The sequence below is a fragment of the Meriones unguiculatus genome, chromosome 12, assembly GCF_030254825.1.
Source record: "Meriones unguiculatus strain TT.TT164.6M chromosome 12, Bangor_MerUng_6.1, whole genome shotgun sequence".
Taxonomy (NCBI): domain Eukaryota; kingdom Metazoa; phylum Chordata; class Mammalia; order Rodentia; family Muridae; genus Meriones; species Meriones unguiculatus.
In genome coordinates, this window is record NC_083360.1 from 77,256,462 (window position 1) to 77,271,816 (window position 15,355).

At 42.5% G+C, this 15,355-nt stretch overlaps 1 protein-coding gene across 6 annotated transcripts in view; it reads left to right on the forward strand.

Moving 5' to 3' along the window:
* The window catches only part of Patj (PATJ crumbs cell polarity complex component), a 302,937-nt gene that overhangs the window by 184,129 nt on the left and 103,453 nt on the right, over nucleotides 1–15,355 (forward strand). For all 6 annotated transcript variants that reach the window (XM_060365928.1, XM_060365925.1, XM_060365929.1 and 3 more), the window contains one exon: nucleotides 2,784–2,875. In XM_060365928.1, the coding sequence (XP_060221911.1) occupies nucleotides 2,784–2,875 (92 nt within the window). The remainder of the gene's footprint in view (nucleotides 1–2,783; nucleotides 2,876–15,355) is intronic.

The following is a 15,355-nucleotide window of genomic DNA, read 5'->3' on the forward strand; positions in this document are numbered from 1 at the left end:
GGTAAGCATAGAGAGAAATTGCGCTGGGGATATGGTTTAATGCTAAAGCACCTTAGGTTCAATCCCCAGCATCAAAATAATAATAATAATAATAATAATAATAATAATATTTAAGTAGTATTAATCTTTTTAATAATTACTATTATCATCACTGTTATTAATAGAAATCTTCTGTGGAGAGAAATCTTTCTTCTTTGTGTGTGCCAAGGCAAAGTTCTGAACATCTGAGAGCCTCAGACTCTGAGACTGCAAAAGAGGGTTAAGGTTAATGTAGATATTTAGAATGACAAGAAACTGCATCAGTGGAGATAATTCAGTTTCAAAGAACAGAAATTAGTTCAAACAATTGACTTTGTCACTTTTGGTGACTATAACAAATTCTGAGGTAGCTAAGGTCTCTCTCTTTCTCTCCTTCTCTCTTTCCCCCTCCCCCTTTCTCTCTCTCTCTCTCTCTCTCTCTCTCTCATACACCTCACAGTTCTGTAAGCTGGGAAACCTGAAATAGTAGCACTAGACTCATGTGAAGCCTCCTTCCTGGTCAGCAGACTGCCTCCTCACTGCTGTATCCTCACATAGTAGAGAGACTTTCTCCTTGTCTCCTATTATCCTCCCACAAGCCTCCTGGCATAGCCCAGGCTGACCTCAAACTCACAGTCCTCCTGCATCCATCTTCCCAGTGCTGGGATTATAGGAATAAACTACCACACCCAATCAGGTCTTGTAATGATACCAATCCCATTGATTAGTGCTCTGATTTCCACACAGATTGTACGTGAGTGAATGTGAGTATGTGTCTACATGTGTGTAGACACATGTATAGAGGCGAGAGAACAGCTTATGGGAAGCTCTTCTCACTTTTCACTACATGGATCCCAGGTATCAAACTCACAACTTCAGGTTTGGCTGCAAGTACTCACTAAGCCATTGGTCCCAGGGTCACATCATTTTTAAAGCCAGAAAAAAGGCTTTGTCATGGCCTTTTTGGTTGTTCTTGTTTTCTTCTTTTGCGTAGAGATCTCAGTTTTCCTTTTAGATTTAATCTAGCAAAGTCAGGTTCTCCCGTGTCTTGAGTTGCTGGCTGTGTGTCATGTGAGCAGCTGCCCCCACAGTCAAGGCCACAGTTGCTGGTGCTGCAGAAAGCAGCCGCGGCAGCAGCCATGGCACCGTTCTGTCAGAGCTTTTCACGTTACTCTTGGAACCTGTGCCTGGTGACTCGGTTGAAGAAGCTGTCTTTTAGTTTGGCCTCCAGCTGTGTGCTCAGCAGTCCGTATTTAGTGCTTGAGGGGACCTGAGTTTAATCTCCAGCACTAAGAAGGAAAAGCAGGAAAGCAGAAGGGAAAAGGAAGGAAGCGGTGTCTTTCTGTCCGCTCATGTCTCTGTGTGTGTGTGCATCTCTCTGTGTATATGAAAAATAAAACCATGAAAGTATTAGTATATTTGTATTAGTATGTTAATATTAGAAATCTGAGGTACAAGCACGTTATTAAATGCATGTACATTAAAGTTTAACAGCAGAAAAGGTGAGCGTCTGAATATACAAAGGGAGAATTCCTTCAGGTTTCAAGAGCACCACCCATGAACTGTGACAGCCTTTCTTCTTATAGTTCTCAGGACAACTTTGAAGCAGCTGCTTAAATTCCTTCAGAGGCTAGGGACACAAGTCGCAGATAACTGGGAGTGCGGGAGTGCATTTCTCCGAGACTAAGGATCTTGGTGAAGAATTAAGAACAGACCCTGTCAGAATAAGAAACAGAGCACCGCAGTAGCCGGAAAGCCTTTGCTGCTCCTCCTAGCTGTGTGGAAGGACTGGCTTCTTTTAAGACAGTTAAGAGTGTTCTGATTCCATCCTGTCCTTTCAAGAGCTTCTTTCCCTTTACTTTCTCATTATAACCGCTGTGATTAGACAGTGTTTTCAAAGAAATGTCAATTACATCTTCAGATTCAGCATTACAGAGACATGAAGAGCAAATGGACAAAGCACCAATTTCAAAAGACTCATCCTGCTGAGTATCGTTGAGTGTACTGTACCATCCCTAAGATGGTAGAAGTTATCAGGGCCACAGCTACATAGGGATAACATAAGAGTACAGGCCATTAGTTGCTTATCAAACAGAATTGTATGGCTGGTATAATAGCTGTACTCATTATATCAGTGGGAAGATCAGAAATGAAGGGCTTTAGATCTACTGTTTTATCAATTTAGGTGACGTGAGTCAGATTATAGTTCCAGAACATTTTGTCCTTGGTTGTCTACTCTAAGGTATCCTATATAATTAGTTGATCTAAAAGTCAGCTTAAAACTGGCATGTAATATTTACCTCCTGGGTAACAAAATTGATTCTGTGTAATAACCATGACCCGCTTGCAGCATTGTGTTTAATGGGCCGTCCAGAGCTCTGTATGTACTATAGTTTGGTCTCTTTTCTACATCCTCTGGGAATCTAGAAAAGCCACAGAAAATGAAATACTTAGCATAAAACTTTGTACTGAGCTTAGCTGCTGTTCTTGTAAAGTTCAGCAACAGGTTAAGGCATTTAGTCCTTTATTAACTGTTGCCACAGCTAAATTTAGGAGACATTTCATAGTTGTTTAGAATTACTTTGTGAATCTCTAGTACAAAGAATATTGGGACTTTTACCATTAGTGAATTCTATGCACACCTGTAAAAGTGAAGGCTTATTGCTTAATTCCAAGTGTATACATGTATACCTTTATGTATGTATGGTTATTCATTGTGTAAAATACAGGTTGTATTTTTACAAGTATATTTTTTTCCCAAACAGATAAACAATCAGATCCTTTATGGAAGAAGTCATCAAAATGCATCTGCCATTATTAAGACTGCTCCAACCAGGGTCAAACTGGTTTTCATTAGGTAAGGCAAATAAGCCTGTTTTTCTAAATGTATAGTCTCCTCTTTCGAGACTGTTGTTGGCATTGGTATCTTATATTTGCTTTGTCTAACGAAGTCACTATGTTCCCTTTCCTTCTCTGTCACTTTAAGAAAACTGTGGGCTGTTTTGACTCTAGGATTTTTCTTGTTTTTTTTTTTTTTCATGATTTATAACATGGAATTATAGTTGAGTTTATTATTGTCTGTATTTCAGCTTGTAGAAGTATCTGCATGCTTACAGCTGTAGAGATGTAATGGAGCCCTCTCACTGATGGCACTGTGGTTTGGTATTTATGGATTCATTATTGTCTTCATGAAAGAACCAACAAATTAGAGAACCCAGAAAAGTGTAGGAGTGCCAGTGCGGGCTGTGGGGATATTGAAGTGGTAGAGCATTTGCTAGGATGCGTTGCTAGATCCTGGCTTCATCCCCAGCACCAGGCATAGTAGTATGCACCTGTAATCCCAGCAACTGGCAGGGGTTGGGAGGTCAGAAGTGCGAGATCATACTTGTGAACATTAGAGAGTTGGAGGCCAGCCTGGTCTGCATGAGACATTGTCATTAGGGGGGAAGTGCTGGTGAGAGATGTGGTGTGTGGGGTGCCACACTTGGCCCACCTCACCAACTACCTGCCTGAGCTCCAACTGTGCTTGTCGGTAAGAGACAGGAGTCTGTGCATCTTTTAGCCAGTTTTCTAAATGAGCAAGAGCTGGGCTTGTTTAAGTCTCTGTTATTTAATGGGAATGATACAAAGTTTGAGTCATTTGTAGGTAGTAACCATGTTTGTTAAGTATTTCTGAGTATCTTTTTCTCCTATGATTCCATTTCCATTTTTTAAATGGACACCACATCTCTTTCGCTGTTTTGTTTCAATTTTTTAAAATAATGGGCTGTGAAGATGACTTAGTAGTTAAAAGCACTGCCTGCTCTTGCAAAGGACCCAGGTTCAATTCCAGCACCTATGTGGTAGCTCACGACACCTGTGACTTTAGTTCCAGAGGATCCAGTGCCCCTTTCCTGACTTCCAGGGGCACCTGGTGTGCAGATGGTATACATGCGTGCAGAGAGAACACTTGTGCACATAAGTAAACCAATTTTTTTCAAATTTTGAATAATCAGTATGCAGTTCAGTGGTAGAGCACTTGTCTAGAATAATCAAGGCCCTGGGTTTCATCCTCAGCACTGGAAAACAAACATGTAAAGTGATCAATCAGAAGTGTAGGGTAAAAGCTCAAAGAATGCCCACTGCCTTTTTATGATGAAAATAATTATTATTTTTCCCCCTTTCTTGGTATTTACCATCAGTGAGACCTCTCCTTGCTGAGAACACTGGTACTCGAGGGTAGTTTTGTTAGCAGGTTGGGCAGCTGAACATCCTTCCTGCATCACCTTTCAACCTGACCTTGTACTTTCTCTTGTCTCAGTCCTCCATCTGCAGCCTTTTCTCCTACCTAATAGTTTGCTCTTCCTGCCTCGCTTCTTGACTTCCAAAGGAGGAGATCTTCTTGTGTGGCTCGGTGTATCCAGCCACCTCCTGAGGCCTACTCAGCAATGCTTTCATTCTCGTTGGGGTGTCTTTGGTCTTCCAGTTGTTAAGGCACTTCAGATGAGAGTTTGCTTATGATAACTTGAGCAGATTTGAAATAAGATAAGTCACTGAAAAGGCTATGCTGTCCATTGAGAGAAATCCACAAAGGTCACAGGTTCATGTTTAAGACTTCATACAAGGCTGTGTGAGATTCAGATTCGTGTGTACCTCTGTGGTTTTGAAATTGTTCATGTGTCCCACAGGATTCATATGTTGGAAGGTTTGGTTTTCAGTGTGGTCATATAAAAAGTGGGAACTTTGAGAGAGGCACTTAAAAGTTGGTCAGTCAGTGGGGATTGCCCTTAAAATACTAAGGCACTTTTCATGGATTGATAGTTAGTTTTCTTGGAACTGGGTTTTTATAACACTATAAGCTTCCGGCTAGAGAAAGGACTCAGGCAGAACTGCCCTTCCAGGGGACCTGAATTTGGTTCTTAATTCTCACATCTCGCGATTCACAATCTGCTGTGATTTCAGCACCAGAAAGATCTGATGCCTCTGGCCTCCTTGGGTACACATTCACACTTAAAATATAATTAAAAAAATTAAACCAAAAAAGATGCACCTGGGATGGAGTTGTAGCTTTATAGAGAGCTTGCCTCATGGTAATGCCTGAGACTCTCGGTCCCATCCTCAGCACCACAGAGATTAAAACAGACAGAGAAAACAAATGAGCCTCATCCCAGAATCACCCTCTGGCTTCCTGTCTTGCCATGTTGCCTCTCCCTCTCTTACAAACTGCCACAGTGATATCACCAACTGCACACAGCTTGCACAATGCGGTTTGGATGTTCAGTGTTTCAAAGCATGAGCTAGCCCGCATCAGAGAAGCTGCCTCTTGCAGTAGATGGGAACTAACATAAAGACCCCCACACTGGGCAGTATACAGAGAATTAAGACTTTGGAGCACTCTGCTATAAATGGGATTTGTTCATCAAAACTCTCTCCTCAAGACTCTGCCATCCATTCAGAAGGAGAATCAGGAAGATTGTAAGAGCCGGGCAATGGGTGAGGTGACTCCAAGGAAGCACTGTCAACAAGGTTGATGCACATGTGAGCTCAGAGTGGCTGGCGTCATGCACAGGTTCAAGCCAAGGGGTCCCAGTACCGAGAAGAGGAAAGGCACGTGTGTTCTCACCCCTAACTAAGAGGCTGTCTGCAGTTGATCCCCACTGACAGGGAAGATCAGTTTTCTCTAATACAGTATCATTGAGTATTTCAGCTGTACTTCAGGGCAGACCACGTGCCCAGGAGTAGTTGGCCAATACAAAATGAGCTCAATGTATTTTTCTAGGTTTCTTGTTGAATTTTGCTTTGTTTCAGTATTTTTTTGTCTTATTGGTCTTTTGTTTATCTATTTTGATTTTTCTGTTAAAGGCTGGTATTTCTTAGTTTTTGCTTATGTTCGTTTTTTAAGAGAGAAGAAAAGAACACAAATTTGGGTGGGTTAGAGAGGATCTGGGAGTAATTGAAGAAAGGGAAAACACAATCAAAATATATTGTATGAAAAAATTTTCAATTAAAAAGAAAGTGATGAGCTGAAAAATGTTTTTTCTTTCTAAGCTACCCAGCCTTTGATATTCTATTTTGTTTGTTATATATCTGTTTGTATTTGTATTTTATTATAGCAGCAAACGAAAGCACTTGGCTCTCTTTGCTCAGTGCCTGGCACTGGCCGCAGTTACAAGTTCTGTTATTAACACTACCGTTACTGCTTCAGTGTTGGAGGGGCCCTTATTGCCAGTTCTCAGCCTCCTATCTTAAAGGAGCAGAGAGGAAATAGATTTAGGTCCAACAGAAATACTTTAATGCAGTAAAATATTTGGAAGTCAGAACCTTTTTTCTGTAAAGAAAGATGAGGCAGTGTGGAGCTCACCACAGGAGACAGAGCTGTGGAGAGTCTCAAGAGCGATGAGGACCTGTCAGCTCAGTGTTCTGATAGTTCCCAGGTTTTTGTTGTTTGTTTGTTTGTTTGGATGGTTGGTTGGTTGCCTGGTTGGTTGGTTGATTTTATTTTGTGTTTTTAGAGCAGGGTGAATCAAATGAGAATTTGCTCACTGTGTCAGTGGTATATGCAGGATTGAGGAGGCTGCTGAGTGTTTATTTGCTAAGGTGATATTAAGCAATTTAGAAGTTATCAGTGTACATTGAAGTGATTAATCTGATAAGAAACTGTTGTGCTTCTTTGATACTGTTATTAAAATAAATACTGTAAGTTGGGTGGCTTATAAACTACAGAGATTTATTTTTTCAATCCTGAGGGATGAAGCCAGGTGCCGGCAGGTTTGGCGTTTGGTGAGGGGCTGCTTCCTGTCGCTTACTAGTTCTTTACAAGCCAAAACAGCTTCCTTTTGCCTGTTTTATAAGAGCAGGAAGCCCAGGAGAGCTCTGCCTCCATGAGCAGAACTGAGCCTCTGTGAGCAAATCTCCCCTAGAAGATTCCCCCGACTAACACTGTTGCCGTACCGATTAAGTTTCAGCATATAAGCTTGGGACACAGATGTTTAGATTGTAGCATGTGCTGTTCTTAAAGGTCATTAAGTTACATAGTGCCCAGCATCTGATGGACAAAAATGTTAATAAATAAATCTCTTTTTATTAGCACAGAGCAGTTCTAGTGAAAATCATAGTAAATTATTTTTGTGTGAATTTAAATATATGCATTATGTAATTTAAAATTCTTTGTGTCTAAGTTCAGCTTCTTAAAATGTTTCCAGGTTAGTAAACTGAAAAGATTTTTCTAGAAGCCGGACGTGGTGGCACACATCTGTAGTCCCAGCACTTAGGAGGCAGAGGCAGACCTATTAGGAAGAAAGTTGTAGGAGTGATTGGGTGCAATTTCTTGTCATACCCGCTTTGAAAGTTGCAGGAAAATGAGCTTCAACTGAACCAGGAGAGATGTGTGTGGTGCTGACAGGCAGGTTTTATTGGGCTGAGCTGATAGATACCTGGTATGTGCAGACAATGAATTAAGCCTTCATTTGCCCAAAGAGAAGGAACTACTGTCCTGAATAATCTGCCTCCTCCAGAGCCTGCCGAAAATTAAAAGAAGAAACCTTGGGTCCATCATCCCAGGGCTTGAAGCCCAGGTGTTTCCACCTTAGCTGTGTGGGCTTTGTCAGTTCCCTGGTCTACATGGAGGTGACTGTGTTGTAGTAAATTTAAGTAAGAGCTGTCGGGCTATATGAAGTTTATATTAGCCCTAAGATTATCGTGGCAGTTTTATTTAACCCGCTATCAGAAATAATAAGACACAGACACCTGTGAGGTTTATAATTGCCTTATTTACCGTAGGCTGGACAGATATTTCACTTACACTGTCTCAATATCCTCACCATCCATCTCCCAGCCTCCAGCCAATGCCATCCACCTTAACCATTTTCATATGGCCCACCTTTCATCCATAATCCCATGGTACTTGCTTTTTTCTTTATCTGGGCCTTTCCACGCCATCATTGGAGTCCTTTCTCCAGCCCTCATGGTTTCTTCTCCACAATAACCCATCATGGCAGCGCCTTTCTTCCTCTCTTCCCATCTGTCTGTTTCCCATGACATTCTCAAACCCAAAAACCTGGGAACCCTAGCCATACCTACCCCTTTGTACTCTGCCCAGGTATAGGCTGTTTAATCAACCAATCAGAGTGTATCTTAGGCAAGTTTACAAAACAAGGATAGGTGTAACCAGATCTTGAGGGCCAGTAGCATATTCAGACGAACCTCCAGCATGTCCATGTCCAGTCTCTGCTGCTGTGAGGACAGCTGTGAGTATGGCAGGAAAGGCTGGGAAAGGCAGAAGAAAGGGGGGAAAGAAGTCAGAAAGGAAATGGTCCAAAAACATAGACTCCTCTGTGTTCTGGCTGATTTCAGAATGCTGGGTGCTTACTGCATTGTGAGTGTGTGTGTATGTGTGTGTGTGTCTGTGTGTGTACGTTGATGGCATGTAGGAGGTTGTGTTCTACAGCATAAGTGTGAAGGTCAGAAAACAACTTGTGAGAGTCGGTTCTCTCCTTCCACTTGTGGGTCCTGTCATGGAACTTGGGTTGTCAGACTTGCTGACATGCACTTCCTGTGTTGTGCAGCTTTGATACTGTTACACAAAGCAAATTTGTGCTCTACGATTCTCATAATTATTACATCATAATAAGTAAATTCCAGGAAAAGAAACAGTTTGTTAAATCATTTCCTGGAAATGTTATTAAAAGGATCAAATCCCCATCATTAGCTTGTTTTTTTAAGTGAGGCTCACACATTATTATTAACAAGGAGTTGAATATTTTTAATAAGGAATGTGCAGAGAAACACCTAGCACAGTGATTCCATGTGAAATATATCAGTTTTGCCAGGTGGTGGCATTCACCTTTAATATACCTTTGGGGAGACAAAGGCAGGCGAATCTCTGTGAGTTTGAGGCCTACAAAGCAAGTCCAGGACAGCCAAGGCTACACAGAGAAACCCTGTCTTGGGTGAGAAAAAAGAAAAAAAAGAAAGAAAAGAAAACACACAGAGAGAAATCTGTCAGTTTTTTTACTTGGGAGAGTAACATCAAATCATGTCCCCATGTGAAGCAAAGGTTCTGTTTCTCATCAGATCTGTACAGGACAAACGGAGCTCACTGATAGATTTGCAGCCACTTCCTCTGCAGCTGCCTGTTCGTGACCACTGGCACTCTTGTAGAAGTCTGTCATGTTCTCACGTCTGTCATCTGTTCTGACCTCCGGAACATTAGTGGTGGAGCTGTACCAAGTCTGTACCTACACTGTGGGCAATGCAGGAGGTTGGTGTCCATCTGTTCGCAGTGGCCGTTCATCATAGATACTGGCCCACATTTTATGCCCTGACTGCCCAGCTCATCACTGACAGACAGACATCCTTCAACCTCTCATGCATTGCCACCTTCAGCCTATCAGAACCCTGATTTAGCCCATTTGGGAACCAGATTCAGGAAGAACTAAAAGTTGATTTGTTATAAAATTTCAGCAAGTCTACCCTTGAATCATCACCAGTGATGTAACTAAACTCCATATCGCTTGTTATTTTGAAACTGCATTTATATATACTGTGTTTTCTATAGTCGATGCTTCTGTTTGGGAACATTTCCTGCCTTAGTTGAAATTACTAATCTTTGAAGCCTTTCCATTATAGAGAAATCACTGACTGTTATACCTTGGTGACCCTTTTTCATATTTGTTGACCTTTGAGATACAAATGAGAAGTGGCCCCAGGTTATGGAGTATGATTAGCACTCAGGGGAAAAGCTGTGAAAATGTGCTATGTACCGTGTTTTAGTTAACTCAGGTTCCTTAGTCTATAATGACGCATGTGCATATGATCACATCCATGTCCTGTTCTTTTAACACGCATTCATTCATGTTAGTTGACCTGTTATTTGCTGAGCTCTATGAAGGTTCATTTAGTGCACATCAGTTGCTGAGAGTAAGTATCTGTAGTTTACATAATTGCCTCCCCCCCTTATGAATATGGTTATGTTGAATCCAAAACATGGAGACTTTGTTATGGGAAGTTATTCATCTCTACCACCTGGATGCATAGTACGATCTAGGCTCTGGTCTATGCCGCACAGTCCACTTTGTGTGCTTTTCCTTTATGCAAGCAAGCCAGTTTACACAGAGGAAGCTGTCGTCATGCTGGGGATGAATAGCTGTGTGTGGCATGCAGGGAGCCAAGGAGATTAAAGATCTTGCCTGTAGCTCCTGTCATGCCTTCCCCCACTATCGAAAATTAAATGTCATGTAGAACAACTCACTCTCCATTATGGAATTACATGTGGAAAATGTGGACTGTGTAAAAACCCCTGGGGCTAAAGGAAGCAAATGAAACTGCAACCGTTGGAAAGATTGAGTGCTGGCTGCCAGGCCCTATAGAGCAAAAGAGAACTCACTGTGGGAGCCACCCTACTGTATCAGTTGAACATATGCCTTGTTTTGGCAATTAAAAATAGTGTGGCCTGTACATATTCCTGAAAGATGATACTGGCTTGAAATTAACATGAATGTCAGAGTCATCTCTGGGCAATGCACACCCCCAAACCCAGCTTGGATTCCTACTTTAAAAAAACTCTCATTCTGTTCTTGACTCATGAGATCTAACTTGATAAACAGGAAGGAAGGATTAGGTGTTCAGTATGAGATTTACTCTTATAAAGGATCATTCGTTTGTCTGCTTACTGTTGTCATCCTTGTAGTCAGTGACGGAGAGAGTCAGTTGCCACCCAGCGAGGCGTCAAGCAAGATAGGCAGTCTCTAGCCCCTTCTTGGGCTGTAGGTGCTATGGAGACACAGGAATGAAGAACAGGCCGCCCTTGTAGCCTTTGGGGCCTTTGGGAAGAAACCACAGGCCGAGATGCTTAGCTGAGGCCCAAAGGACAGGGAAGCGAGTAAGTGGAGAAGCCAAAGGCTGGGTGTTGGCCAGTGCGGCGTGCGTGTAATTTCAGATCCTGCAAGAAGGTGTCTTGAGGAGCGAAGTGGCTGTCAGCCATGGTATTGTGATAAAGAAGTTTGAGATAGAGGCCCGACATATAGGCTGACACCCAAAGCAGGAGGGAGGAAGAGGACAGCAGAGACACTGGGGCCGTCCACTGTTCCTCTGTTGTTCAGGGGTCAAAGTCAGGCCGTCAGACTTGTGTGGCGAGAGTTGTTACCAACAGAGCCGTCCCACCACCGCTCTTCTAAGTCCAGTTGATAAATTAGGCCATTTTCAGAGTAATTCGGGTCAAGATTATTTGTGGCTTGATCGTTTGTCGAAGTCATCGATATGATCACATGAGGCTGGGTGTTTAATCCAGTCATGATTTCACGCATTTCTGGAGTTGTCTTACATCTTTGGCTTATCTGTAACAGTCAAATTTTGTGAGGGTGATTTCTGAAATGACCTAATGTTTCACAGCACCATTCATGAACATGAATCATATGAATTCAGCAAATCATTTAGGTGTTGGGACTGAGCTAAGTCCCTCCTTTTTTTTCGTTCCTTTTTCCTTTTCCGTTTCTTTAATCTGGTGCTGCTGAGTGAGCACAGAACTTCACACATGCCAAGCAGGCACCGTGCTGCTGAGCTATGCTCCAACCTCCATCTGCCTGGAGTAATTTATAAAGTGTCTTTGAAAATTTCTCTTTTTTTCCTTTGCAGAGAGCTGGTGAATTTTTTCTCTGTTATTCCCGCTCTTTAACAGTACTGGCATGTGTCATCATGCAGAATTATGACTGTATTTGTTTGTGCCCGACCCATTGGTGTTCACAACACCCATTTATGACGTCACTGGGGACAATGTGATCTGTTTTTCTTTCCGTTGACATTTAGACTCTGGGGTTGTGAGTGTTGCTGAGTGAGAGCACAGTTGCCTAGCACTCGGAAGGGGCTGGGCTTGATCTCCAGGACCGTACATAGTAAATGTGTAAACAGTAGGTGCCAAACAGAGTTAGATGAAACTATGTCCTGTTTGTTTCCTGCGGTGGTCGTCCACATACACTGGGAACTAATTTAAAAAACAAAAGAAAAAACCCAGCAAATCCATGTGCCTGTTTCCACATAAAAACTGGAGGACCGTGACCTTTCCTCGGTGCTGAAGTGTGCAGAATAGGTGTTCTGTGACCTACCCTTGGGCAGTGTGCTGCGGTAGGCTTAGAATGGAGGCAGGCAATGGGAAGCCCCTTAGAGGGGTGTTTTCCTTCCCAGAGAGTGTATTCCTGCTCTCACACCTACTGCCTTTTTTTTTTTCCTTTAGAGGTCCTTTGGTCCTTTAGTTCCTGGCTGTTACAAACCTGGTCCTAGGACACATCTGTTTATTTTGTGAGATCTCAGGGTCCCTCCAAATAAAGTCTGGTTTGCTTTAGTTTCTCCAAGGTCATTTCATCACTAATGACCAGGGAGGCAGTGAAAGGAAAAGAATCAGAGCAGAGCGGACCACCGTGATCTCTCCCATGTCTCTCCTTATCACGGGTAGCTTTAGCCTGGACTTTTGCATTTATTAGCCTTCATGCACGTTTAGCAGAGCAAGAGACCTCTTCACGGCTCTCCCCTGAGGATCTGCTACAACTCCTTCCACCCTCCCACCCCCCCCTCACTCCCGTCTGTCACTGGCTTTGCCCTGAGATTGCGTTGGTCCTCAGGAAGGATTTAGCCATGCAGTTCCCTGGTGGGGAGAGTCATCTCTCAGCACTTGGCCTATTGTAAGGGCCAGATATTTCAGCAAGTGGGTTTTCCCAGCCTGGGTTAAGAGAGGAAAGACTAAGGTTATGCTCTGTGCTGTCTTTCAGAGAGAATCTCTGTGATAAACTGTTGATGCTGTGCCACCCACCCCATCCCAAAGCTTCCCACTTAAGCCTCTTCCCTGCCAGAGTGGACCTCCGAGTATTCTTTGAGCCCCCTTTTCCTGTGTACTGTGACAGCTGTTGAGAATTCGCTGGGGATACCTTTGGGAGCCACGGGTTAGGATGCCAGGTCATTCCCTACAACCCTCATCGGTTTGGAATTTTTAGCTTGATAGCCTCAGCTCTCTTGGTATTTTCTTTTCCCAGAAGCTCTTTGGTCTTGTGGAATATTTCCAAAAAAGAATTTTGTTCTCATAGAGCGATAATGACTTGCTTTGTTTTACATGTTACTTCCATGTCACTGACATGGAGTTCTCTGGGCTAAATGTTAATTCTAAGTCAGGCTGCAGTTCGTGCAGCAAGTGTAAAGTCTATTCATATTTTTCTGCCTTGAAATGTCTCAGATCACTGTGTTTAGTACAGGGAAAGCGTAGCATCCAGACATGTTTAGTTGCGTTCTGTGCTCCTTAGTTATTTCGCATATTTGAGATATATGGACACCTGAACAGCTGGGCACCAACTGGATTGTAATTTTATTAGATGACGTTGCAAATAAACTTACACAGACCTGCTGTGCACTTCAGTCACATACATTCTGATCTTAGTGCAGTGCTGTTTTGCTGGCGACAGGTAGCGTTCAGGCCTATAGCTGTGGTGAATCATATCTCAAAGAGGTGGGAACAGAACAGCCCTGGCAGCAACAGTCGTTTGTAGTGATATTCTAAACAGATCAAACATTATCCATCACACTTGCACCTTTTTTTTTTTTGTCCTTCTTAATGCTTTTAAGTTGCAGTCACATACATATAATATTGAACTGAGGCTCTTAACCATCTTAAGCATGCGGGTCACTGGCATTAAACATAGTCTTATTGCTGTACAACCATCATCATCTCCAGAATGTTTTCATCTTCCAAAACTGAAACTCTGTGTGGTAGTCACTCTTCTAGTTGCTGTTGACAAAGGCAACATAAAGAAAAAAAAGGGGAGGTTGTGTTGTTTGTAGGTACAGTCCATCTTGGCAGGGAAGGCATGTCGGCAGGAGCTTAGATGCCTGGTCACTCTGTACCCACAGTCATAAAGCAGACACTCGTGGACACCATCATCAGCTCACTTTGTCTGTTCTGTTTGATTTGGGGCCTATGTTCTTAGCAGCTCTTCTCTTTTGGTTGATCCTCTCTGAAAGGCACCTTGTAAATACCCAGAGGTGTGTTTCATGGTAATTCTACCTCCCATCAAGTTGACAGTGAATACAGTGAACAAGGTTTGTCTGAATTTGTCCATACAGGGTATCTCATGTAAGCAGAATCTTGTAGTAGGTGACCTGCCCATCTGGATTATTTGGTTTTGCATAGTTTTTAGGTTGCATCCATGTTGTAGCATGTGTCAGAATTTACCCCCTTTTAGAGACTAACAATATTCTACTATATGAATGTGCTATATTTCTTTTCCACCTTTTGACTACTGTAAACAATGTATCTGTGAGCACAGGTGTGCAGTACCTGCGTTGAGACCCGATGCCTTAGATGTAGCCCTACAAGTGCCGTTGCTGAGTCGTCCCATTCTTCTACCATGTCCTTTTGAGAAACAATCATTCTGTTTTCTGTATCAGCTTCACCATTTTCCATTCTAACAATACTGCACAGAGTTCCACTTCCTTCCCACCTTTCCTAATTCCTTTTCTGTTTTGTTTTTATCCTAGTGAGGTTGAGGGGCCCCTCCTGGCAATCTTGATTTGCATTCACTAATGATCAGTATGTTGAGCACCTCTTTATGTGCTTTGGTCATTCCTATCTTCTTTGGACATTTGTTCACATCTGTCTTACTCAGGGTTCCTATTGCTGTGATGAAACACCATGACCAAAAGCAACATGGGGAGGAAAGGGTTTATTTGGCTTACACTTCCACAGCCCTCTTCATGACTGCAGGGAGTCAGGACTGACCTGAAACCTGGAGTCAGGACAGATGCAGAGGCTGTGGAAGAGTGCTGCTTCCTGGCTTGCTCAGCCTGTCTCTTATACAACACAGGATCACCAGCCCAGGGATGCTACCCCCATTGGGCTAGACCCGCACCCATCAATCACTAATTAAGAAAATGTCCTACAGCTGAATCTTATGGAGACAGTTTTCTCAATTAAAGCTTACTCTTTTTAGATGACTCTGGCCTTTGTCTATTTGACATAAAACTAGCTATTTTTCTAATCAGGTTTTTCATTTTGCTCTTGTTTCTGAGTTATGAGAGTCTGTATATGTTCTGGATATAACCATTTATCAGATTGTTGATTTGCAAATATTTTCTCCCACCTTTTCACTCTGGTTCCAGTGGATGAAAATCATAATGTTGATGTAGTCCCATTCATCTGCTTTGCCATTTAGCCATTCAGTGTTCAGTGTTGTGAAACTCCCCCCCCCTCTGTTTTCTCCCAAAGGTTTTGGTTTGGTTTAGTTTTGTTTTATTTTATTTTATTTTTTTACAGTTTTAGATCCTATATTTAGGTCTTTGATCCATTTTGAGTAAATTTTGACAAAGGATATAAAGCAAGGAT